This window comes from Notamacropus eugenii, chromosome 3 (assembly GCF_028372415.1).
Source record: "Notamacropus eugenii isolate mMacEug1 chromosome 3, mMacEug1.pri_v2, whole genome shotgun sequence".
Taxonomy (NCBI): domain Eukaryota; kingdom Metazoa; phylum Chordata; class Mammalia; order Diprotodontia; family Macropodidae; genus Notamacropus; species Notamacropus eugenii.
The window spans coordinates 136,243,190-136,271,056 of NC_092874.1; the positions used below are offsets into that span (position 1 = coordinate 136,243,190).

General features: G+C 36.9%; 1 protein-coding gene across 2 annotated transcripts in view; it reads right to left on the reverse strand.

Moving 5' to 3' along the window:
- The window catches only part of MET (MET proto-oncogene, receptor tyrosine kinase), a 153,743-nt gene that overhangs the window by 15,825 nt on the left and 110,051 nt on the right, over positions 1–27,867 (reverse strand). The window contains exons 11-16 of one of the 2 annotated variants that reach the window (XM_072652966.1): positions 25,621–25,839; positions 14,836–14,982; positions 12,476–12,632; positions 12,096–12,236; positions 6,836–7,066; positions 2,095–2,175 (exon numbers count right to left, since the gene is read on the reverse strand). In XM_072652966.1, the coding sequence (XP_072509067.1) occupies positions 2,095–2,175; positions 6,836–7,066; positions 12,096–12,236; positions 12,476–12,632; positions 14,836–14,982; positions 25,621–25,839 (976 nt within the window). The remainder of the gene's footprint in view (positions 1–2,094; positions 2,176–6,835; positions 7,067–12,095; positions 12,237–12,475; positions 12,633–14,835; positions 14,983–25,620; positions 25,840–27,867) is intronic. The other variant, XM_072652967.1, reaches the window with a different exon arrangement.

Sequence of the window (27,867 nt, forward strand, 5' to 3'; positions counted from 1 at the left end):
TTCTAATCGAATCTAATAATTGATCTGAAGACAATTACTCTAGGGTTAACCTAACAGGACTGCCATTATTTTACAGATGTGAAAACTAGGACTCAGAAAAATTAAATAGTCTGCTCAAAGTCGCAGAACAGGCCAGTGCCAGAACAAAAAGCAGAGTAATATTTTTCTGAGCCCAGTGATGTGCTGAGTATATTAGGCATGTTGTATTTCTTGATACAAGCTATAACTAGAAACATATTGAAGAATGCATCATTTGCATGTTTTAGGCTTACAAAACATGGCTTTTTTTCAGGTCACACTTTTAGCAATTTAGCACGCAGAATTAACTAAGAATCCTGAAAACCCAGAACAAAAAAGCCAAGAACTAAAGAACCTGGAAAGAAAAAACAAAAACCAGAGAAAACTTTTTGTTCTCTGAAATACAGGGTGTCCCAAAATTCTTTAAGCTAAAACTTCACTGACTTCCTTGAAACCCTATATCTGTCCTAAAACCTGTCCAATGAAGCCTTTGTGTCTACCATTCATCACTGATTAGTTTAGTTTATATATAATTCTAACCTTGTTTATTTGATTTCTCAGACCATAGCAGCTTAGAAGCAGGAAACTATAAGGATGCCAACAGGCTAAAAGCAAGGGAGGAAATGGAAAACCTATTATATTGCGCTATAACATAATAATTGATTTACCAGTATTTTGATTTTGAAGGCAGCTAGGTGGCTCAATAGATAGAATACTGGGCCTGGAATCAGGAAGACCTGAGTTCAGATTCAGCCTCAGACATTTAATTTACTGTGTGACCCTGGACAAGTCACTTAACTTCTGTTTGCCTTAATCTAGTAGAGAATAAGATGACAAACCATTCCAGTATCTTTGCCAAGAAAGCCTCATGGACAGTATTGGCAAACTACGATCACAGGGTCACGAAGAATCAGATGCTATTGAACAACAACTACAACAATTTTGATTCTGAGTTATCAGGAAAAAACTACTTAATATTCTATGTATCCCATTTACAGTAGTGTAGAATTATAAAACATTTTAGGATATCTCAATCAATAATCATTAAAATAAATTAGCATTTCAATGATTAAACCTCAATTAGAGAAATTATCTGTTATAATATATTTCATCTACATAGTGTTTTGTGGTTTAAAAAATTAAAAATGTATTACTTTTCTTGACAGTTAGAACAACCCTTTGAGTTGTAGTAGTAGTAGAGCAAGCATCATAATTATCCCTATTTTTACAAATGGAGGAATTAAGACTCAGAGACATTAATGATTTTTTCCTAAAGTCATGTAGCTTGTAAAAGGTGGACCCCATGCTCAAGTAATTTCTTCTGTTTTTAAGTTTAATCTCCTTTATGTAAAACTTCAACTTACACAGCATAACTTCCTTAAATGTTGGTTAAACTGTTGGTACGGTTGCTACTGTAATATTTTTAAGTTTTTTACTGGCATAGTTTCTCTTCTTTATCTTATTTCTTTTCCCTCCTTTTTAATGGGAGTTGTGTTTTTTAAAAATTACTTTAATGCCTGAGCATGAAATGAGTCATTCTTACTTTATGTGCCAACATGTTTCCAATAGTTTCCAAAGATCATCTTTTACAAAACAAACATCATCTGCCAGACTTAGTCAAATTATACTCATCTCCTTTCACCTACACCCTTGTTTATCAGGGGTATAAGAAGTAATTGTTTAATGAAAACGTTTTAGTGACAGTCTAACTTGAACATATTTTCAGGATTAGATCCATGAATTTCCATAGTAACTGCTTATTTCTATAAGGAGTGTAAATTAATACTTTATCTAAGTTATCTGGTATTTTATAATTTTGAGAGTCAGTATGATAGAGTGGAAGAATAGCTGGCCACAGGGTTAGGAAGTTCTGCATTCAGCCCTCCTGTGACACGTACTGCCCCCTAACTGCGGACAAGCTGCTTCCCATGTCAGTACCCCAAGCATGTCTCAGAGATCATAAGCTGCAGAGCAGGTGCTGTTCTCTATTGCTAGATAGGTTCTACAACAATGCAACTATAAGTTCAGTTCACAAAAAACCAGAAGGATTACTTTACAATTAAACTGTTAACTTACTATTCAAGGACTTCACAGCACAATGAATCTTCCTGTCATCATTATCCAATAAAGTTCCATGATACACACACCCAAAATGCCCTATGAGAAGAATAAGGAATATTAACTTTTTCACTGTACTGTTTCCCAATAATCAGCAATCACTAATTAACTTTTATGAATCCCATTGATTCTAAATTCCTTGGCTGCAGATTTGTATAGTATAGACTTTTATTAATGAAATGATTTAAGGAACATATGGTAAAAGCCACATTACTTTTTCTTTTGGTAATACAATATATATCTATATATCTTAATGTTTGAATAACTGAATAAACATTGCATGTTATTTTATGTAATCATGGACAAGTCTGCTAGGAAAGGAAGTGGGACAGTAATGTTGTGAGAATGATGTATGATCAATAGACAGTTGAAGTGCTACATTGGTATCCATGAACTATTAAAAGAAATAAGGGAAGGCTTCCAGTGTTTTGTGATTCCTTGTGGAAGAATTACAGAAAAATCTGAATGAGAATCATACTAAAGGAGATGGGATTGTTCAACAATCTAAAGAAGTGGAGGGAGGATTGATGAGATTGATGAGATATTGATGAAATCATGGTCCTTTGATATTTATACATATATAAATGTATGTATATGGCACACACATATATATGATATGATCTTTATGGTTGTCACTGATAAACCTAAAACCTATATCACATGTGAACCATGTTATTGTTGTTTAGTTGTTTCAGTCATGTCTGACACTTTCTGACTCCACTTTGACTCCTGGCAAAGATCCTAGAGTGATTTGCCATTTCCTTCTCCAGCTCATTTTACAGATGAAGAAATGGAGGCAGACAGGGTCATATAGCTAGTAAATGTCTGAGGCGTATTTGAACTTGGGAAGATTTCAGGTCCAATGCTCTGTCTACTACACCACTTAGCTGCCATGTCATTAGCCTCTTACTGTATGTAGCTAGGTTTCAGGGACATGAATGAACTTATGACAAGTCTGTGTGATAGTGAAACGTTTTCATTCCACAGGGTCTATTAGATAATAGAATTTTCTTACTCTGATTTGTTTAGTTTTGTTCCATTCAACATGACTCAGTTCAACAAATTTATTCAGCACCTACTTGGTGTCTTGCACTGCGTTAAATGCCATAGAAGATCCAAAGCTTATTACAGACAGGGAGCTTACAATCTTATTTACCTCAATATAAGATAACAGATGTGCCTAAGAGAAAGGTCAACAATGCATGGTGTGAGGTTTGAGGGCAGACGTCAAGGAGAATCAAGGTATCATGGAGAAGGTGTCATGCATACCAGGCTTTAAAGAATTGGTAGAACTTCAATAGATGAAGGGGAAGCAATTCTAGGCATAGGGAATAAGGGAATAGTGTGAGAAAAAATATAAGTAGAGAAGAAATGCATCTTCTATGGTAGTTAGTGAGTAGGTTGGAGGAAGCTTAGAGTATGTTGGAGTGGCACAATTTGAAATAAATCTGGGAAGGAAGCTTGAATGCCAGGCTAAGGGGACTGGATTTTAGACAATAAGGAGAAACTGAAATCACATTCTCTCTTTAACTTTTTAAGCCCTATTCCACCTGGGCTCAAGCTATCTTTTCAGCCTCATTGCCCATCACTCCCACTCAATACACTTTGCAACCCCGCCCAGTTCATCTGGCCTTCTCTCAGTTCCTCACACAGAATTCCCCCATCTTTCCCTTGCTCTGCCTATGCCCTGGCTCTCCTCTGTGCCTGGAATATGCTCTCTCCTTCTCTCTACTTTACAGCACCCCTCTTTCTTCAAGGTACAGCTCAAGCATCACCTTCAACATGACACTTCTCCTGGTCACCTTAACTACTTTATGCCCTCCCTTTCAAACTACCTTACAGTTAATTACTTTGTATTTATTCTTTTTATATTTATTCTGCCTATACTTATTTATCAACTTTTCTCCTCTGTTTGAAAATAAGTTCTTTGTAAGTAGGGGTCTTTTGATAATTGTTTTTGTATCTGTGGCACATAGCACAGTGCTTGGCGCACAGTAGGTGCTTAATTAAATGGGGCCATGGATTAAAGAGTTCTTAATCAGAAGGTGATATAATCAGATCTCTTCAAATAAGGAAGGTTAATACAGAAAGAGTGGGAGCACTGCCGGTTAGTTAGGAAGACTAGATAAAGAAACATTAGAAAGCGAACTTCTAAGGAACAGAACCAGAATCACCAAAATAAAAATAATGTTAAACACAGCTTTTGAGAAGGAAAGGGTATAAGAGACTAGTTTTGTGGAATAAGGAATTTCACCAATTCGTCACCATTGGCTACATGATTCAGATTGGAAGGGGTTCCAAGTCATTAGACCGAATGAAGTAGACTCACTTTAGACTCATTTCACTAAGTTCCCACTCACTGGAAGCCAATTGCTTTCCAAGCGGCCGTCATGTAGGCAGTTTCACCATAGGTGCCAAGAGTCTGACCGCTTAGTCAAACATTTTAGGATTAAGACTCAGGCAAGTGGCAGAATGAGAAACCTCACAGCCCAGCCTGTTTTTCCAAAGGATCACTGTCAATCTAACTCTGTTTGGGGAAAACACAGAATAGTCTATCTAGTTCAACCTTACGCATTTTACAGCTGAGGAAGCTGAAATATGGGGGGAGGAGGGGAATTAAATGAGGTACAGATATAAAAGTGAGTTTAAATCCTGCCTCTGATGGTAACTTGTGACAATGAATGTCACAATCTCCCTGGGCCTTAGTTTATTCATTGGTAAAATGAAGGAGGGAAAGGTTGGACTATACAGCCTCTGAATCAGATCTGATATGTGACTTGTCCAAGGTCACCCAGGTAGTGTGTGATCCAGGTCTTTGTCTGGGGTCAGAAAAAGTACTCTTTCACCTATACCACTCTGGCCCTGGTTGGCCAACTCATTTACCATCTTGGGCTCTCAAGTAAATCTCCAAGACTACAAACTGCAGATGGGTTGCTGATCTGTATCAGTGATGAAATGTTTCAACACTGATGAAATCACAGGTCCAGATCAAAACCAAACAAACAAAAACCCTTTCCCATGAACCCCAATGAAATCACAGTGATTTGCGCAGTGTGGTGTATAGTGGGTAGAAAGAACACTGGAGTTGAACTTGGGACAGCCATGGATTTAACACTTGCCTCTGACTGGTTTTATAACACTGTCCATGTCACTTATCCTCTAAGGCTGTTTCCTCATCTATAAAATGGACATAATACCTGTAAGTCCTGCCTGGTAGGTCATATGAGAGGTCATCTATAAATGGCTTTATAAACTTTAAAACATATATGTTATGTAGATGATATATGTATACACACACTCACACATAAATACAAAATAGCACATGTATTGTAAACATGTGTATACAGTATAAATATCCATATGAGCGTACATGTTTATTATACACATATATGTATACACATACACACACATGTTTATGTATTTATAAATATAAGGAGCTATCCAGTGCAACGGAATCAGGAAGTCTTGAGTTCCTATCTAGCCTTAGACACTGAGTAGCTCTCTGATTCTGGGTATGTCACTTAACTTTAGCTTATTCATTTGTAAAATGGGGATAATAATAACACCTACTTTTCAATGTTGTGGGGATCAAATAAGATAATATTTGTAAAGTGCATTGTAAACTTTAAAGCACTTGATAAATGCTAGCTCTTGGTGTAATTATATAAAATTGTTATTATTTAAGGTTTGTTGTAAGGATCAAAATAAATAATGTATGTGAAGTGCATCGCAACTCTGAAGTGCGATACAAATGTGAACTATTATTATTATTAACATAGCCTGCATTTATAAGGCAGAAGGGAAGGGAATACAATGGATTAAAAAATGAAAAGGAATTCTTTCTGTTCACCAGTTTTCTCCTTTTCCCTCCTCAAGAGTCACCTCAAATGAAAATGTGATCCTTTGTTCATATAATGTAAATTATCTCACCAACTGATTCAACAGGAATACAACACAGGCTCTTGATGCCTCTTGGCAGCATCTTCAGAGGAAGGGTTTCAAGATTCAATTTGGAAGGAGATAAAAGATTTTAGAAAGGAAAAGGAGATTGGAATCCACTTTCTACCTATATCTTCTTTTTCTGGTTGGTTTATTTTCCCACTAAACATTTTCTCAACCATTGTTTATGTTAGCTGTTACTGCTACCCAGACAGACTGCCTTATAACACTGCTTCTCCATTGTGTAAAGGAATTAGAGTACATTGCAAAAATGATATATGTTGATCAAGGCCAAGGTAAAGATATAAATTACCATTCCTAAGAATGCTGGCATGAGGTGCTGTGAACTAGGGCTTTGGAGAGAGTTAGTCACTGTTTTCCATGTACAGAGACATTGGAGGGTGACATCAGTGAAAATGGCTGCAATTAAAAGCAGTAAAAAATTCCATTAAAATGTTCTTGTCATTATTAAAGAGGGTGATGGAGGAATGTGATTTATTTCTGCCTGCTTTGGAGATGACCACATTATAGCAGTAACAGGGGTGCCACATCCCAGGAGATTTGATTTTCAACACAGAATGTATGCACAATGAAAAACAAAAGCTCTTATTTTTTTTTTGTCATTTGCATTACCTTTGCTATACATCTCTCTCTCTCTCTCTCTCTCTCTCTGTATGTATATATATATATATCTGTTTGCTGAAGGAGAACATAAAACACTTCTATAGAAAACTAACAAAATCAGAGTTGGAATACTTGCCTCTTCCTATGATCTCATTGAAATGCACAATCAGGCTACTGGGCCCAATAACCACATGTTGAACTGCTTGGACCAGTTCTGGATTTAAGGCACTGATATCAATGTGGACATGATTCTGAAGCAGTGGACTGGATATATCTGAATCTCCACTGGTTAAAATGGGGGACAAATCCGTCAGAGGATAATGAGCTTGTCTGCAGGATCCATTTTGGGAAGAATTTGGAAACTGATCTGCAAGAGGAACCTGAATTATTAGCATATGTTTAAAAGACAGTGGAAAAACTTGGTTTATTAGAAGCAAAGAGACACGGGGATAGTCTAAAATAATACAAAGTTTTAATTGTAGGATTAAAAAAAACCTTTTGCTTCATTCCTTTAAGCATTTATAGTTGATTTTACCTTAAAAAAAGAGATTTGCCAAGATAAGATCCTTATATCTCATTCAGTGAACAGATAAGAAGGTTTTGAGATAAACAAATCAATTATATGCAAATAAACACTTTGAACATCTCAAAGTTTTTTCTCTTAAGTTGGTTAATTATTTGTTTGGAAATCTTGGAAAAAACACTGTTAACTTATCTAGAAATAACAACTCACTGGATTATTGTGAGGTTCTAAAGAAGCCTTACATTGATTTTAGGACCATGACCAAATCACTTAATCTCTGAGCCTTAGTATCCTCATCTACAAAATGGGCAAAAGCCCTTTAGGCTCTACTATTATAGGGTTATTGTGAAGCTAAAGAGAGATAAAGTTGGCAAAGTGTTTTGCACATTGTATCATATTATTATTAATAGAGAAACTCTTTTCTGGTGAAAGAATAAAATTTATTCTACCTTCTATCTCAGTGACCATAGATTTAGAGCTAGAAGGAACCTCATAGGTTATCTAGTCCAGCTCCCTCCCTTCCTTGTGGAGAAACTGAGTTCAAGGAAGTCAAGTGATTCTGTCACCCAGGTAGTAAATGTAAGAGGTGGAATATGAACCCATGTCTTGTAACTCCAGAGCTCAGGTTCTTTCAGTTCTGCTACACACGGCTTCCTCTGAGTGGGCATATCAAACTGTTGGAAAATGAGCCAAGGAGTTTTACTAAAGATTACTACTGTATTGAGAAACCCTAATGAAGAATATACATATTATATATGCAAACAGTTGGGTGATTTTCCTGTCTTGCAAAAGCTTAACTCACACAAAGGAAAAGGAGAAACAGCTTTTGGTTGAGTGATTGTTTTATCAATGGAATCAGTTCCCTGGAAATGCAAACCTTCACTTCCAGCCAATGATGAGAGAGAGAGAGAGACAGAGAGAGAGAGAGAGAGAGAGAGAGAGAGAGAGAGAGAGAGAGAGAGAGAGAGAGAGAGAGAGAGAGAGAAACAGACAGACAGAGACAGAGAGAAAGGAGAGCAAAGGAGAGGAGAGGACAGTAGAATCTATTGGAGAGAATCTAACAGATGGATTCACACACTTGGGAACTGCTGGCCTCAGTGTTGGCTCTTCCATTACAAGGAAGGGTTCAGGGTCAATTGAAAAGACAGGTTAGAACTGCCTGTCTGATATTACCACCTGGGCCTTTCTATTGTGATCAAGTTAAATGCACTTGAAAATCTTCTTTGAGGGAAAAGAGACCAAAAAGAATTTAAGAGATCCCTGCCCAATTATCTTTAAGACCCAGTCCCCCCTCTCAGGGAAGAGGCTCTAAGGGGTTAGGTTGGGGGGTCCTGAAACTTTTTGTGCCTTGAGATCACTCTCTGTCTCTGTCTCTCCCTCTCCCTCCTTGCCCCCTCCTCTGTACAGTGAAATCCCTGAGTGAGGAGGTGGGGTTGCTGGCAGTGAGTTCCTGGGGAGCAGTCAGCGATGCAAAAGGAATGTATTGACAATAAAATCTCTGAGTGGAAGGAATGCCCTTTCCAGCTGGGGAGCTTTGCTTCTCTTCTAGCAAATAAAGGAGACAGTTGTGGAAGGAATGGGTATAAGGGCAGGGGAATCTTGATCTAAAGATGACAATAATTGGACTCAGTTTCCCCACAAGTAAGGGAAGGAGCTGGTCTAGATGATGTCTGAATTTCCTTCTAGTTCTACATCTATGGTCACTGAGACAGAAGGTAGGATAAATTTTTATTCTTGTACAAGAAAAGAGTTTTTCTAATAATAATGGGGTAAAATGAACAAAGCACTTTACTGGCCTTATCTCACTTTAGCATCACAGCAGCCCTATTATAGCAGAACCTAAAAGCCTTGTGCCCATTTTGTAGATGAGGATACTGAGGCTCAGATATTAAGTGGTCATGGTCCTAAAATCAATTACAATTCGATAGTGCTTAACAGTAATTTTTCATGGGCGTGATCTGGTTATGATCCATTATTAAAGGATTCAGTTATTAATCTCATTTTTCCAGTGAGGAAGCTGAGACTGAGGTGCTAAGTGATTCTGCTCAATGTCATGCATCTAAGAGGTAGCAGAGACAGGTCTATATTTCTGAACTCTTGGGTCCAATGTTCTTTTCACCATCTCTTGCTACTCAGGCGTTCCTGGATTTAGGGTACTGGAACCAAGAGAAAATATCAGTTGTTTGTTAATGAACAGGATAAATGATTCTTGAAGAGGGGCAAAAAAAAAAAAAAGTGACAGCTCTATAAAAGATGTCCCAAAAGTCTTAGTGCAGTTTAAGCTTTTTAAATAGCTTTGGAGCAGCTGGGTGGTGCAATGAATGGACTAGAGTCCAGAAAACTTGAGTTCAAATCCTGCTTTAGATACTAAGTTGCTGTGTGAACCTAGGCAAATCACTTAACCCCTGTTTCCTCAGTTTCCGGGGAAATGGGGATCATAATAGCACCTATCTTGCAGGATTGTTATGGAGATCAAATAAGATAATGATTGTAAAGTACTCAGCACACTGTCTGGCAAGTAGTAAGCACTATATAAATATTAGCTATTAATATTTTTATCCTTAATAATTTTAAACTATTAAACCCCAAACTACACTGAGACTTTTGGGACACCCTGTATAGTGTTTCACTGGAAAAATAAAGATGTGAGTTGGCTTATATATAGTCCAGTCTTAGGTGCTGAAAGGCAGAGTATTGGTATTAGGCCCTTTTGAGAAGAAATGGAATAGAATACTGCCTCATTCCAATCTATTTTACACATTTCAATATTTTCCATGTGGGTCATTTTGATCACATCTGCTCTGGACCAGTGGGCCAAGGAGAGCCAAAGATGCTACAGCCAGAGAAGTTGTCAAACTGGGAGGCAGTACAGGAATTTTGGAATTATATTGGCTCAAAAAAGTAAGGAGGGAAAGGAATGGGATTAGATGGGTTTAGGTTAGAAAGGGATCTCCCAAATTCCTGGGGATCCAGGACATAGAACCTCCCCACTGGACCTGGAGATTCTAACAGTCCCTCTCAGGACAGTACTTTGCCGCTGTTTACCAACATTTCAAGCATTTCACCTGATGTTGGCCTGAGACTAGAGGCTGAGACTATGGATAGGAGTTTCATTTACAATTGGCAATCAGAACAGCTGTCTTATGCCTTTTGGTAGTAGGATAATTTTTACATTGGTAGTATGGATCAGGGGGTTGCTGCTGAATCTAGATTAGTTTGAAACTAACAAACCATTGAGCCTTCGAGAAGAAAAAGTTCTCTGGCATGGAATCCCTTATTGGTTCTTCAGTTTATAAAGTTCTCTTTTAATGTATGTCCCCACTGGTAGAACACAAGGGGAATTATTTGCTGCAATATAGTCGATTCAAATTTTTGGGAGCTGATTGTGGATTATTCTGTCAGTTGGCTACTTTATTTTTTAATATTAGTAAACAGTGGATAAGATAAATAAAAGATAAGATTTAAACATCTGAGGTTCAAGCATTTGAAACTCAAGCAGTTATAATAAAAGTTTTGCTGGGAAAAGAACATTGAAACTGGGTTAAAATAAATCTTTGGGATTATCTGTGGATTTTAGTTTTCTTGCTTATGATAGAAGAACAACAAAAACTGAAAAAAAGCATAATGTAATGTTCCTGTTCATACAAATTAAATGGCAGCAACTTGTCATGGAAACTAGTTTCATACATGGAATTACATGGGGCAAAGGTCATGTAGGAAATTAAATAATACAGTCATGACTTCTCTTGGTTATACTGGGGTGAATGAATAAAACTTTCAAAATATCAGGGAATTAGTGCAAAATTATAAAGATATGAGTTGTTTTAGTACCATCACCCATTGACTTGATGAGCAGTTTCAAGATTTGTAAGTATTTTCTAAGTCTGATTTCACTATATTTGTCCAGTGGTAAATGTTCAACCAGGAAAATGCTCACAGTTGACTCATATCCTGAAACTTCTAAAGGTAATAAAGTTGATAAAATGTAGAGACTGTACTTTTGCCAACATATTTTGAGTTAAACAATGTGAAATGCTCCAGTTAATTTGACCATTATTTGGTGAGAGTATTTTTTTTTTTGAAGCAGATGATACTGAACATTTCTTTATTTCTCAGCACAACCGGATGTTTGTTCTGGATTAGACCTCAAAATAGACTGAAAAGTCCTGGAATACTTTAGGTGCTAGGCTGTAAAGTTTGTGACCCACCCTCTAGACAGGAGGCTCCCTGAGGAAAGCAACTATCTCTTATCTGTATATTGTATTCCCCCAGGGCTTAGCATAGTGCCCTGCACATGCAAGGCACTTAATAAATCATAGTGTTTGTTATGGATGCCTTGATGGAACTATGTGTATGTTTGGATTCCTATATGTAGCAGTCTAAAAGAAATAGCCAAGTAGTGGCAAGTTACCTTTGACTAAAATGTGCATTTTCATCGTACCTCTCCTGACTTAATTTGTCCAATTAAAGAAAAAAAATCAGCAAGTATTTTGTAATTTATAGAAGTTATGTAATTTGAAGAGTTAAGTGACTTGCTCAGGGTCATGAGACCTCTGTGGGCAACTTGAGTCCAGGTTATCCTGACTCTGAGACCAGCTCTAATGCTCCCAATTTAGTTTAGAGAACCCTCACAACTTTTTAATGTACTTTTCAAATAACAAATGAAATACCTGTTCCCTTGTGATTTCATGGTTCACTTATCTGGGGGACAATAGCTGAAAGGCCCTAAAAATATAATGAGACATGGGTCTGGTTCCAAATTAAAATCCATTAAACTCTTGCAGGAAGGCTGCATGTAAAAACTGAGAAAAAAAATTCACACTGAAGTGCATATATATATAGGTATTTCTCAGAACAATAAACTGAAATATACCTTCTGGAAAAGTTGCTCTGTAGTCTACAGATTCATTTGAAACCATTTCCGTGGTGGGGCTTACACTCCGGGCACTTACAAGCCTATCCAAGTGAGGAGTGTGTACTCTTGCATCATAGCGAACTAAGTCACTGCCCAGATCTTAAAACAAATAGAAAAAAAAGAGTTTGTTAAAGACTTCTCTATCCTGGGTCAATGATGATAAACTCCAAAACTAAATACAGACCATTTTCAATAGAAGTAGTACGTTCTCAGTAACATTTTGGAGTGAGGGGAACATAGATGGCTTTGAGGAACACTGCCGTAAATATGAAGAGTACTATTTAAAGGTTTTTCCTCTCTCTCTTTAAAAAAAAAAGAAAATAAAAAAACTGATGCACCTTTAATCTGCTTCCTCTTTTTCAGCCACAGAAAAAGCCCCAGTAGTAGCAAGAGCAATAGTGCTAGCAAGACAGCTCCAACAATGAGTCCTGTGAAATTCTGATCTGGTTGTACTATCACTTTTCCAAGGACAGTTGAAGAAAATGCTTGCTTCCACTACAATGAAAAAAATAAAGAAATAGCATAATATACATGGCATTTTGCTTACAATACAGGCAATGAGCTGAACTGATTATTTCTTGGTGTAATATGGTACATGAACATTACTGTAATTACTTCTGGCAATGGTGGTATCTCCTTCAGACTAAGAAGGTAGGTTTCATCAATTTTTCTTCAGTCTTCATAAGTAAGTCATTGAATGTATATCTCTGAAAGGCCTTAGTTTAACTTTTGAACTGAAAGACTATTTTGTATTATGTGTTATTTGGCCCATTTGCATTTTACATGTTGCTAAATCATCATTGTGTATTGCATTACAGCTCAACAAATGATAAAGGTTTATAGCTTTGGTCAGGTTACCTTTCCGCTCATTCCCATTACTTGCTCTCTTTCACCTAGCAAATATAAATATAAAATCCTTAGTCTGGCTTTCAAGACTCTGTATGATCTGATTTTTCTAGCCTTATGACACCTTACTTCTTATTCATTCATTCATTCATTCATTTGTTCACTCATTCATTCACTCATTCACTTATTTATTAATTCGTTCGTTTGTTCATGCATTCATCTATTCATTTATTTATTTATTTTTTTGTTTGTCTTCTGTGCCTCTGTCCCTGGACCCACTTATTGCTCTTGAGCTTATTATTCTGTACTTTTTTCTCTCTATACCCCTCCCTCCCCCTTTTCATGTACTATTCTTATAGCTGGAATGTATTTGCTCCCTATTCCTCACCCACTTGAAATGTAGTCTGTCCTCTAAGGTCCAGCTCAGTTATTACCTTCTCTAGGAATCTCTCCCTCATCTGCTCAGAAGGGAAGTAATGCCTTTCTCTTCAGAGCTGCTGGAGCACTTTCTTTTGTACCTTTTCTATGAATTAAGTATATTATTTTTATATTAGTCACTTTTTCTTATTTCCCTTACTGAATTGTTAGCCCTCTCATTTATTTTTGAATTTCCTCTGGTACTGGCACAATGCTTTGCACATTGTAGAAACTTGAGAAATATGTTTATTAACCACATGGAATAGTGCATAGGGAACGTGCCTTGAAGCTCTTGTCCACATATGGACTGTGTGATTTTGGGAAGGTCCTTATCTTCTTAGTGCTCTAGGCAACTGTCTAAGATTTGGAGTTGCAGACAAACTACTGACCTATAATGGCAGAAGGAGTTTCCTCACTTGGGAGATGCTCACACCAATAAAATCTCAATTCTAGTCCAGATGCTTTGCTTGGAAAGACTTAGGGCTACTGAATTCTAATCTGTGACACCATGTGCTAACCTTTAGTACTTTTTTTCTTGTTTTCTTAACATTTTATTCAGTTTGTTGCTTTTCTAAAAGATATTAAGAATATTTAGACATTCACTCTCTTTACTGAGAATAAATTAATTGCATAAATATAAATTTTCCATTTTAGAATTTAAACTGTGTAGGCAAGATCTTAATGTTATTTTCCAGTGGTCCCTAACTTTTTATTTATATTCTTTTTGAGAGGGTCTGCTTTTAATTTCCTGGGCATATTGAGATGGCTGGGGATAGAGATAGAATATGTTGGCAGCTAAATTCAAGGTAACCTTAGTCCGACATTCAAAATCCTCCACAGCCTGCAATGCTCCTTGCCCTCAAGAAGTTTATAATCTATTAGAAATGATAAAATGTATAGAAAAACTATAATATAATTTAGAATATGCTAAAGGAATAGAACAGGAAAAAACAGAATACTAGGAGAGCTCTATGGAGGGGAAGAAGTCATGAGGAGAATCTGGGGCTGTCAGTTGCATTCCCTCTGGTGTATATCTCAGAAATCCACAGAGAGAAGAACATGGGCGGGGAGTGGTGGTGGCTGATCTAGACTGTCAGGAACTAGCTAGGAGGTCTATTAAATAAGGCTTTGTGGAGGTCGTCCATTTAATGAGACTTTGAGATCTGCTGACAGATCCTGCCATTGTCTGAGAAATCTTGTTATTTACTGTTTGGAAATGTTGCCTCAGCCAGGCCTCTAGAAAATGAGCTTAACTGGTAGGGGGACAATGTAACCAAAATCCACCATTTGTCAAGTCACAACCAAGAATCCAGGCTGTCTTGATGAACTTAAGTTAACATACAAATGAGCTTTTGGGATGTATTTTAAGGCAGCAAGTGACATAATTACGCTGGCATCCTTATTAATAAACATGAAAGTAATTCAGGAATCCCACCTCTATATTTAGCTCGCTGTTCAGTTTCAGCAGGTCATTGGGGACCGTACATAAGACGGCTTCAGAGTGCAAGCGGATATTCTCACAGCTCTTATTTCCCACTTTTAACACTTCACCTTTTACTGCCTCAGGGTCAATATCATTTCCCTGGAAGAAAAGAAAAATAGATATTGTTCATTAGTATCCTTTAGATCTTCAACAACTACCGGGAAGGGTCACAATTGAGAGATATTATGAAAATACTGTAAAATTAAGGCCTATTTTTTTGGACTTAGCCCACAGGTGGATTATATTAGTGTCCCTTCTTTCGTTCCTTCCTTCCTTCATTCAATTCATTTATTCATGGTGAGCACTTTAACTCTAAATCAGCATTCCAGAAATCAAAGCATTTATTCTATACTTGTAGCTACAGCTCACATTTCTATGACTCTTTTAAAAAGGAGTTTCCCTATAGCAACCCTATAAGATTATTATCTCCTCTTTTCAGAAGAGGAAATGAAGGCTCAGGGATCATAAATGAGTTGCCTGGGAACAAACATATAACTAATGCGTGATACAAGCCAGCATTCAAAATCAGACTTTTCCTGAGACCAACTCCAGTCTTTTTCCTACTACTACTACAATTTTAACTATTATTAGAAATAGCATTTATATAGGACTTCAAGGTTTGAGGGGTTTTTTACATATGCTATCTCCTTCGATCCTCACAAAACCCTGTGAGGTAGATGTTATTATGATTTCATTTTTACATATGAGGAAACTGAGGCTCAAAGAGGTTAAGGTGACATATCCAGTGTCATACTATTTAAGGCTGGATTTAGATCTCCTTGAATTCAAGTCTGGCACTCTGTGATGCGTCCTAGCTATCTACCCCACAATGCCTCTGCTGTACTTATTTGGTTCTTAGAATAGAATGAAAACAATGCTTTTAGATATCTGTATACTTTCTTCTTCACTTGATTCTCTTAAGGGCAAATTGGCATAATCCTTTTGAAAAAAAGAACCATTCTATCACCATCATTGAATGGTATTTTTTAAAGGGCAATTATAAAACAAAAATTTCAACTCTCTCTGCTGCCTTATTGTGGCATGGAGGGCACTCTAGGTTTTCAAAGACTATGCTAGTGGGGAAATAACCTCTGGTTCTCCCATGCTGGAAAGGCTTCAAGGAGAGGATCAAAGGGTTATAGATTTAGAACTGAAATGGATTATAGAGTTCATCTGGTTCAAACCACACCTTTTGTAGGTGGAGAAACTGAGGAATAGAGAAGTTAAGTGTTTTGCCCAAGGTGACATAGGGTAGCAAGTGGCCATAACAGAATTTGAACACAGTTTCTATGATGGCCTGGGTACACACACACACATACACACACAATTTGAGGACAAGCCTAGCTAAGTCTGAAGATATCTATTTTAAAATCATAGCTCTGGAGCTGGGACCTGGGAGGAACCTCATAGATCTTCTCATCAATGGAAAGTTGGCCATTGGGTGAAGGAATGTTTTGGTCACAGCAATTTATACATATTGTCTAATAAGGTGGAGAGAGGTTTTAATCTGTGGTAATGATAGGGGCACCTATACTGATGAAGTCGCATATCCTTGAAATACTAAGCAAGTTATATAGGCATGATCTTTGCTTTTGGGGAATAGTTTGGGGGCTTATTTCAACCTAATAGAGGGCAGACAATATTGTTTAAGCCTGGAAGCTTCTTGACAAGCTTTCTGCTAACTAGCAGTTTTACATTTCCTATAAGTTCACTTTTGAAATAATTACTATAAGACCCCATTCAATTCAGTGACTCATGTTTAGTTATTTCATCATTAAGAGTACTTGACTCATTGAGAGAACTAAGACTGGATCATTTTGTTTCCAATGTGTGTGTGTGTGTGTGCGTGTACTTTCTATCTTTGACTCTGGGGTATATGCCTAACTGCTATTTTAGGATAGGGACTAGATCTGGGATTTCATTGAGATAAGGAATTCCCAGGGGAGGAAATCCCCTTCTACCAATGCAGGTTGACACCTTCTCTGCAATTTATAGTCATGGAGGTATGCCTAGAACACTGATAAAAATGACTTGCCCAGGGTCACACAGCCAGCATGTTAGAGGCAGGATTGGAACCCAAGTCTTCCTTATTTGGAGCTGAATATCTATTCAATATGCCATGTGGGCACATTATACAACATACTGATGGAACTAAAAGTTAGATTTGGGAAAAATGGCATAGCTATAAGCCCAATTTATCACATTATCAGACTAGCAGAACTGAGGGCAGCAGCCATCCACTGAATGAACAAACTGCTATTAATTTGAGAAAAGATGTGTTACTATTCAGAAACTACTGCTTTTCTTAACCTTTACATATGTATGTCAGTTAATAGACTTTAAATGTGACAAAAACATATCATAGCAAACATGAAAAAAACTATGAAAAGAATAAAGAACTATAAAAAGTGCTTTCATATATATGTGAATAAATATGTGTGTGTGTATTTGCATGCATACATATACACACACACACATATACTCTCATTTCAATCTCAAGGCAACCCTAATAGGTTGATGGGACAGGTATTATTATTATCTTAGGAAAAAAGAATTCAGAGAAAGTGATACTTTTTTGCGATAGGAAACTAGGATTTAGGTAAAATGCACATTAACAAAACTCTTGCTAAGAAAAAGATCATAAGTGTGAGGTGAACATAAGGCAATGTGAATATTTCATGGAACGAGGACAGATAGAGAAGGCAATCTAAAAAGAGATCCATAAATCTAACAGGTCACCATCATAGGACAACTTGTTGGTTAGCTGTGAGTAAGGCTGAGGTATGCATTCACAGATTGAAGGGAAGGCAATGGAGGAGATTAAAGAGCTAAGGGGCTTGATTTATGAGGGAAGAACTAAAATGTGGCTTTCTTGGCTAGATAATAGCTGAGGTGGGGGAAGGGAAGACTATGTCCCATTTACATTTACAGATACTCATTCCTTGAGGTCCAAAAACTCTTCAAGTAAGGAAATAATACTGACAAATAAACATCCAGATTAAGAAAAAATGAATCCCAAATATGGAAGTCACTCACAAAATGTAGCAGATCATGTTTGTGTATGTGTATGTGTTTGTGTATCATATTCTGATTTGTTATACGATTTCTTTCATTTATTTTAGTCTGACTACATAGCATGACTATAGTGAAAATATACTCAATAGGAATGTATGTGTAGAATCTATACAGAATTGTATGCAGTCGTGGGGAGGGAGGGGGGTAGTGGGGGATAGGTGGGGGGGGATAAAATCTCAATGGTATGGCAGTGATTGTTAAACATTAAAAAATAAAAAGAAAAAAAAAAAGAAAAGAAAAAATGAATCCCAGACTGGGTAGAGCTACTTTTTCTCATCCACATAAAACCAAGAAAATGTGATAAGCAAACAACATAAATCTCCACCCAATCTTGAGAAGCAAAAATGAAAAGGTACTTATTAAATTGCTTTTAAAGTATGAAAAACAGGCAGAAATCAGAAAATATGTCGCATATCTGAAAAACAACCAACAGTTGGTTTTTTTCCTAAAGTGATTAATGTCTAAAAACAGGATGATGCAATTCATCATGTGACTCAGACTGAACAACCATAAGAACTACCTCTCCTGCAGACTGAACTTCAGTGCCCATGGAGGGGGTGTATGGTGTGATATAATGGACATTTCCCTGCTCACAATGAGTTACATGTAATGTGAAGATGAATAGTTTGTGTAACAGAAATCAATTTCACTTCACCTTGTTTTAGAAATCGCTCTCTCATCTCTTACTCTGGCTAGCTTGTCTCTTTTTACAGTGGTCTCACCACTGTAATGCTAGGATTTGGGTGGCCATAGAACTGGGTAAACCAAGGAAGCTTGGACTTTAAACTGAAATAGTATAAAAGGTCCAATGATAAGACCAGTAAGCTCCTGAAAGTCAGAGCTCAAGTCCAGAAAGGCCCCTAAAGTATGGCGGAAGAGGGAGATACTCTGCATCTAGGAAAAAAGGTATAGAATAAGAATAATAATCCAGGACTATATGTTAAAGAGATTGTAGAGAGCACAGGGTCAAGAGATTAGGCCAAAGAGTGGGCAGGATTATGTCAGGAGCCATGGATAGGATCTGAGAAAGAAGCATGGGGATGTCAGCAGCAAGAATTTGGCGTGTTACTCTACATTCATCAATATCCTTTGATACAAACACTCCTTGTACACAGCCTGCCTAAGATTAGAATTTCCATGTAGGTTGGCCTGAACGTTGAGGTGGAAGCAAGTAGATAGATTTAGGTAGAGCAAGGGAGTGAGAGGATCAGGAGCAAGGCTATTCTTGATACCTACTTACACTGTGAGACCAGTTTTAACAGATACCTATGAATTCCTAAACCCAAGTAATTTCGGCTAAGCATCAAGTTCCATTTTTGCTTCTGAATCCCTGTTCGTTAGGGCTTAAGACACTATCTCTGTTCTTAGGTCCCAGAATAGATTACTACTCTCCCTTCAGCTTGGGAAATATCCCACTCTGAAACATGTCTTCTCTAGCCCCATATAACAATGCCCTTTCAGGGACCTGCTCAATTCACAAGAGTCAGCCAGTGAAGAGGAATCAGATTCAGGGACTCTGTTTGTAAATGACTGGAAGATGTAACCCTTGAGTAAGAAGAGGTTCTTTAAGGTTAAGATGACAAGTCCTTGCTCTGCTCCATCTAGCCACTGACGTAGCTATCTCATGTTATCTCCTCTTCAAGTCAACTTATTCCTCTCTTCTCCCATCCCTGCTCACCCACTTTTGGCCTGAATTCTTTGTATAATTTTAAACTCTGCTTACCAGACGTCCACCCATTTGCACCTGTGGTAATCTATAGTATCATGTCACTCTTCTCCTAAAAATGTTTAATGTCTTCCTACTACCTACCCAACACTGTTCAAACAACCCCTGCCCTCATCTAGTCTACACTATTGGTCTTATGTCACACTTTCCCCATTATCCACCCAATATTCCAACCAAGCTGGAACGTGCCTTGGGGTTTCCCACATTGCCCTACCTTTGTATTTTTTGCTTACACTGTTATCTATGTCAGAAATTCAATAAACATATATTAAATAGTATTGCATGCTGGATTGAAAGCTGGCTTCTGATTTAGGAAGATCTGGGTTCAAGTTCTTCCTCTGGTTCAAGTTCAAGCCAGGTAACCGTTGGTTGGGGGACAAGCATAAGAAATAAGCATTTATATAGGTCATACTATGCACCAGGCATTATATTAGGTGCTTTTATATGTATTATGTCATTTGATTCTCACAACAACTCTGTGAGGGAGATGCTATTATTATCTCCATTTTATAGCTGAGGAAACTGAGGCAGACAGAGGTTAAGTGACTTGATCAGGATCATATAGCTAGTAAGTGTCGGAGGCTGGATTTCAACTCCAGTTTTACTGACTCCAGGTCCAGTACTTAATCTATTGCACTGCCTGGCTGCTTTGGCAAGTTCCTTAACTTCTCAGTGCTACTGATGAGTAACTAACTGGTAACTGACTTACTAACTCGTAACTAACTAAGACTTTAAGTTCCAGAACATATGCTACAACCTGCACAACTGAGAGAATTTCTTCAGCTGGGAGTTCTCTACACCAAGTGAATTGAAGGTCTACTTCCTATTCTAAAATAGCAGTCAACTATGTATCCCACAGAATCAAAGATAGATAAAAAGATTTCATATACACTACAATATTTTTGTAGTAACAAAGAAGTAGAAACAAAATAGATGCCAGGCTAATGAGTAACGTCTCAACATAAATGTAATTGAATATTACTGTTCCATAAGAAACAATGACTATGAAGAATACATAGAAGAATGGGAAGACTTGTATAAACTGATGAAAATGTAAATAAGCAGAACCATGAAAACCACATGCACAAGGACTATAACAATGCAAATGGAAAAAGCAACAACAACAAAAAGAAAGTGCCTATGATGTAATTACAATGACCAAGGTTGACCCTGATGAAGAAATGATAAAATACACCTCCCTTCTTTCTTTGCAGAGTTGGGGGCCTGTGGTATGGAACCCTGAATAAACTACCACATTTGGCCGATGTGCTGGTTAACTTTGCTGAACTGATTTTTCTTTTTTTAAATTCTTTGTTTATAAAGGACACCTCTCTGAATAGAGAAGGGAAAAAAGGGTATATTGGAAAAGAAGAGTATTGGTCCAATGTAAGATCTCAATAAAAGATCAGCAGTGTAATACAAAAATTCAACTTGTATTTATTGTGTTTACTACGTGCTAAGTGTGGGAAAGGCAAATACAAGTAGAAGTAATCTCTGCCCTTCAAAAGCATGACATCCTAATGAGGGAAGCCAACACATAAAATGAAGTTCAGATGGGGCGTGGGGTGGGAGAAGAGCTGAATGTATGGGGCAACATGAGGGCATAGGAGAGAGAGTCTGGAGGGCCAGGCAAAAAAGCTAATGCTATCTTAGACTATTTTAGAAATTAATTGAAGCATAATTTCCAGCTCAACAGAGACAGAAAATCCACTGCATTCCACCCTGGTCTGTTCTGGATGTCACATTTTTATGAAAGACGATAACATCAGAAACCATGAGTCTGGATATTGGTTTGGTCACTTGCTTCCTCTGTGGTCTCTGACAACCCAGGCAACCTCTCTAACATTTAGTTTCCTCATGTAATATGAAGGGTTGACCTAGATGAATACTAAGGTTTCTTCAAACTTTAGAACTATGATCCTATATAACGCCATGAACTTGGAGTGATTCTGGAAGAGGATGGTCAGGAAGATGCAGGACCTTGAGATGATGCTATACAACAATTAATTGAAGGAATGGGAGGGCGCATTTAGTCTGAAGAAGAAGAGATATGGACACATGGGAGCTATCCTCAAGTATGTGGAATATCACGATAAAGAGAGAATTGACTTGTTTTACTTGGTCCTAGTGGGAAGAACTAATTATTGATAATGGGGTGAAGTTAGAAGGGTGGCACTTTGGGTTCAACATAGTTTTCTAAAAGTTTTAACTGTCTCAGAGGGAAACTAACTGTTTTTTAGGGTTGTGGACTCCCCTTCACTGGAGGTCTTTGAGGGGAGGCTGGATGGCTACCTGTTGGAAATGTAACAGAAGTGATTCCAGCAAAGGTAAAACTAAACTAGAGGACTTGGGAATCCCTTGGAATTTTGATGTGGGGTGTGGGAAGGGGGGATGATTACTTGTCTGCCTAGCTCTCTCTAACTTGGTTGACTTCTCAACAATTGAACATATGACTTCTTGCTAGGCCATTTGATTTATAATACCTGAATTTTATTTTTGTTTAGCCAAACTCCTGGTATTTCCCCTCTGGGCTTACCCTGTTGTGAAACAAATTCCAGCAAGATATGCTACAAAAGATACTGATGTTTGCAAAACAGAGGAACATAACTGTAACGAATCAGAGAATTAGAAAAAATAAGATCATGTTTGCTTGGGCATTATTTTATTTTCACTTGATCGCCAGAAGCTTGTGAACATTAATTTCACTTAAAGAATTAATACTAGAATTACCTGAGACATAACTATGAAATCTCACTATTAGGAATAGCATTTTATTTAAATAAAATTAGTATAATTTAAAAATTGCATGATGATAAAAGCATACTATATGTTTTCAAGGGTCAAACTAGAAATGTAGGTAGGTGGCACAGAGGCTAGAGTATTGGACTTGAACTCAGGAAGACCTGAGTTCAAATCTAGCCTCAGGCACTTGCTGGTTATGTGACACTGAACAAATTACCAAACCTGTCTGGCTCAGTTTCTTCAACTACAAAATAAGTATAATAATAGTAAGGATCAAATGAACTAATATATAAAAGATGCTTTGCAAATCTTAAATTTGCATAAGTATATAGAGTGTATTAATGCCAGTTATTTCTTATAATAATAATATTTCTTGATCATTGTCAGTATTGGCTAATTTCCAGCTTTGGTCATAACCTATCGAATATATCATTGAAGTTTCATGCTATACAGAGGAGCAGCTGAGCCTGCAATTCTGTTGGGATCTCTGTGGACACAGTGCCATCATTGTGTGGCCACTGCTGGACTAAGCACAAAGATAACAACTATCTCACCTCTTTCACCAAGACATTCCTGCCTATTTGAATACTATGGCCTTCCCCAGAGACAATGAGCAAATCCCACTTTGATAAGAGGCACTCCCAGCTACCTGTTGCTTGAAGATTACAAAGTTGTTCCTCATGGGAAAATAGTAAGCCAGGTAGTTATAACCCACTTTCATTGATGAGAAAACTGCTACTCAGCAGATCAATGACTTGCTCAGGGTTGCACAGCAAGACAAAGTTGGAGCTGAGCTTGAACTTACTCTTTTCAGATTGCAAATGCAAAGCTCTCCGTATTCCCTACAGCCTTTCTTGATCTGATTCCATAGATAACAATGTCATGAATGAATACATTAGCATATCAATATAATTGCAATATAAAATAAACATACTATGTGCCAAATGCTGTCTCTGATTCCAAATACACGCACTTCCTAACTGGGAAGCACAGCATGAAATGAAAGCCTTTTCTTCATAATAAAACAGTTGAATTTTTCCCTGGGAATAGCAAACATTGCTTCCTCTTCTATTTTCTTTCTCTCTATTCATTCACCTCTCCTGTTCCAGAGGCACAGATCTTAATTAATACTAAGATTAGTATTAGAATAAGGAGACTTCAGCTGAATCCTGTCTTTCACTCTAAATTTCCATGTAAGCATAATTCAATTGGATTCAATTCAATTCACATGAGGGAAAGTATATGGGAGGCAGGGTAATACTGTGATATTAAAATCATACATTCGAACACATCCCTGAGGTTTTTTTGTTGCCTCCTGCTACCCCCAGCCATCTCTCTTGACTTATCCCACGAGAATGAAGGTTCTTTCAACAATGGGGAGGCCAAACAGCCATTCTATATGGAAACAAGAGATGAAAGTGCCTTTTGTCAATCTGTATGGATCACTTTGTTCATACTGGAAATAGTGCTAAATGATTCTGAAGATAATTATGTCATATAATATTTTTCTTGGTCAAGCAAGTTTTGGGAGCCCTGAGTGAGAGGTATTAATTTAGGGAGAAAGGACTTCTCTTTTCTATAAAATTTTGCTTAGAGGGACAGATAACGGGGCCACTTATCTCTAATCCCCAAATTGTAGATGAAACAACTAAAAAAAAAATACAATTTTCCTGAGTGTAAAAATATTCTCACATAAAACTTCTTGTTTTCATTAAGAGGAACCAAATGGATTCTTTCAAATGGCAAATACAGTAATTTGTTGAATGCAAAATATGTCACACTAGATTAGTTTTATTGAAAAAAAAGATGTGATAAAAGCTCTTTCCCCCTTTGTAAAACTAATTAAAGAAGGAGATGAAAGAACTTTGGTTTGGTAGAACAGTTTGTTCACTGAAGCAGGCCACCATTTAATTTCATGCTGTGCTTGTTTAATTATTGTAAAAAAAACCTCATGATTTTCAGGGATGTACACATGTGTGTGTGCATGTACACATATCTAAGAGCACATACGGTGGTGTAGATAAGAGAATAATGCTAGAAAAGAATTCTGGTTCCAGAATATTTTCAATCCTTAGATGGAGATGAACCAATATAGCTTATCTTTACTTCAAAAGAGGATAATCCTCGTGTCCATACTTGAATCCAGGTAATCCTTTGGAAAAATCAATTCTAATTATTTAAGTCAATTTGCTGATGGTTACATATTTTGCTGTTCCCAACAACAGAGGTCACAGATGGTAATATAAAAATGTACTGCCACTATGGTCACCTTGTTTACTTATTTAAGACCAAACAATTAGAACCACATAAGAAGACTTGAGATCTGTCCCCAGTTCTATCACTAGTCAAGTGACTTAGTTTTTTTGAGCCTCAGTTTCCTTCTCAATAAATAATGAGTATGATGTATATATATACACACACATATATGTATAAAACAAGTATATATAAGCATGATATATATAAGTATAATAAATAATAAAATGATGATGACAATGATAGCTGTAAATCTTTAAAGCTTGCAAAGTACTTTATATAACATATATTATCTTATTTAAGCCTCACAACAACATTGTAAGGTAGATATAATTATTTCCATTTTATAGATGAGAAACTGAAGCTTTGAGAAATTAAGTGATTTATTGAGGGCCACAGAGCATTTTAGATTAAGTGACTGCTAAGATGTCTTTAGCCTTAAAAATGCCAATATTTTACAATTCTTTTCTATTGAGATGATAACACCTATGAAGGGTATCATGCATTCCTAGTGGAATTAAAATTCCATTCATCAATTAGTTGTTTTGACATGACCACACCTCACTACAAAATTCAATGGTTATAAGGAAGTAGATAGTTATAAACGATGGATTTACTTACCAAGAATGTCAAATTTTATCTTTCAGAAAAATATATTACTATTCACAGGGAGCTTTCAGTGGATCTGTGCCTAACACTTATTGTTACTTTTTTATATGTACATAATGAGAAAGGGTTCCTTCTCCCAATTCTTCACAAAGAGATGCCCACTAATAACACTTTCCTTTAATATTATGCCAAAAAGATTTGTGTTTCAGAGCTTAGATATTTGCTGATGTAGAATGTATTATAATTAAAGAATGCAATCATTTCACTCTTATAACTAAAAAGCCAATTAGGCTCAAGTTGGTGATTTAAGGGAGCATTTAAGCATTTCTTACCTTAATTTCCAGTACATTTTCGTTGCCCATTGAGATCATCACTGGCTTTTCAAAAGGCTTAAATACAGGATTATGGACATAAATGAGATCAAAGTAAGTGGAATGGATACCATCAAATATGAAAAGAGCTTTTGTTTTCAGGGGGGGTTGCAGATTTAGCTGTTGTAAGGAAGGAGTCGAACAACAGATAATCTCTGAGTTAGAGCGATGCTTACATGCCTGTAGTGAGAAACAATTAGCCACTGTAAATAAACAGGTCAAAAAATGAGGCAATATCAATAATAACTTTCATATTTTACTACCATATAAAACTTAAAAGCTGGTGATTTTTTTAAAGCCCCCAAATTTACCATGTAATGTTAAATTCTATCTAGATAGAGTGGGGTGTTTCTACCCAAGACTGAGATGTTTCACCTGCCTAGAATAATACATGCTGTCATTTCTGAAGCCAGACCTCCTGTTTAGATTTACCTCATTATTTTCTATTCCTTTGAAAATAGGATAGGGACACATAGGGGGATATTGCCTCATCTTCCCTTATTTAAATAAAAGCTACTGGAGAATTCTGCATATTGGCAAATGTTCCCTTCCCAAGGTCTGTGCCATTTTCACTGGCTGTCCCCCCTTCCTGGAATATTCTACCTTCTCATCTCTGTCTCTTGGCTTCACCAGCTTCCTTCAAGTCCTAGCTAAAATCTGACCTTTTACAAGAAGTCTTTTCTGATCTCTCTTAAATCTAGTGCCTTCCTTCTATTGATTCCTTCCAATTTATCCTGTCTATAACTCCTTGTACACAGTGTTTGCATGTTGTCTCCCCTACTAGATTGAAAGCAGGGACTCTTTTTTTCCTTTCTTTGTATCTCCAACATTTAGCATAGTGTCTGGCTATTCATTGACTGACTGCTACCGTTGAAGAAGTATCCCCCTCAGACTATATTCCAAATCTTGTCCTGATTTTTTTCAGATTTTCAGTACTGTAAATAATGGGAGTTTTGAATCCTGACTTCTGACATCTTAGGAGATGTGATTTCCTATTCTTGCTAGTAGCTATGTGAAGTGGCATATTTATGGGTAAAGTGGCTGATTTTTCCTAAGGACGATAGAAACAAATGACAATCCCTTTTAATTTCTGCTAAAAAAGCATAATGAGCAAAATAATATTTTATTCCCATATAGAAAGACACAGAAAATACATAAAAATCACAGACAAGAAACTTGGAGTTAAACTCATAATTTATTAAAAATCATATATGATAAAATTTTTAAAAAGATATATTTAAGATGGACCCATATACTAATTTCCACTGCCACTAGCATCAGACTTCACCAAACTTTTATAAATATAAGCATCTTGTGAATAGGGATCATTTCATGCCTGGTACTTATATCTTAGTGCCTAGTACAGTGCATGATTTAGTAGGCAATTCATAAATACTGAGTGAATGAGAGATCCTTGAAGAATTGATATGTACATGAGGTCAGGTTGTGAGAGCATTGGTTCCGTAGTTAAAAGACCTGGTTTCTAATGTTGTCTCTTCAGTTCACAACTTCTGTGACCTTCAGCAAATTACTGAACTTTACTGAACCTCAGTGTCCTCATCTATAAAATGAGAAGGATTAGACTATATAGCTTCTGGGGTACATTCCAGACAAGGTTTCTTAACCTTTTCTTATGTGTCATGGAACACTTAGACAGTTTAGTGAATCCTATAGATCCCTTCTTAGAACAATTTTTTTATACAAAAAATACACAGGATAAAGAAAGGTTACCAACTATATTGAAATCCAGTTGTCAAATTAAAAAAAAAGTTCATGGATTTCAGATCAAGAACCCCTGATTCCAGCTCTACATCTGTGGTTTCTTAGATCAGACAATTCCATATACCAATCCAGATAGCAGACCATCTATAATTTAGTAGATTAACTTCTAAGGAGGAATATTAATGTAAAGAAACTTGCCCATGGCTACACAACTTAATGTCAGAGGTGGAAAGTAAAGGACTTTCTGAATCTATGTTCAACATTCTGGCTACCACTATGCTTCCTCTACTGTAAAAATACTGGGATATGAATTTGCTTTTTCCTCTTCTAAATATATACAATACAATTTAGCTCTCTGCCAAATTAGCATCATGATGTTCAAAGCTTTTTACTCACATCAGCTTGAGAAGTGAAATTGAATTAACTACAAATGAGCAGTTTTACTGTCATCACAATAATTTCACATATAAAACTGAGGAATTTGAA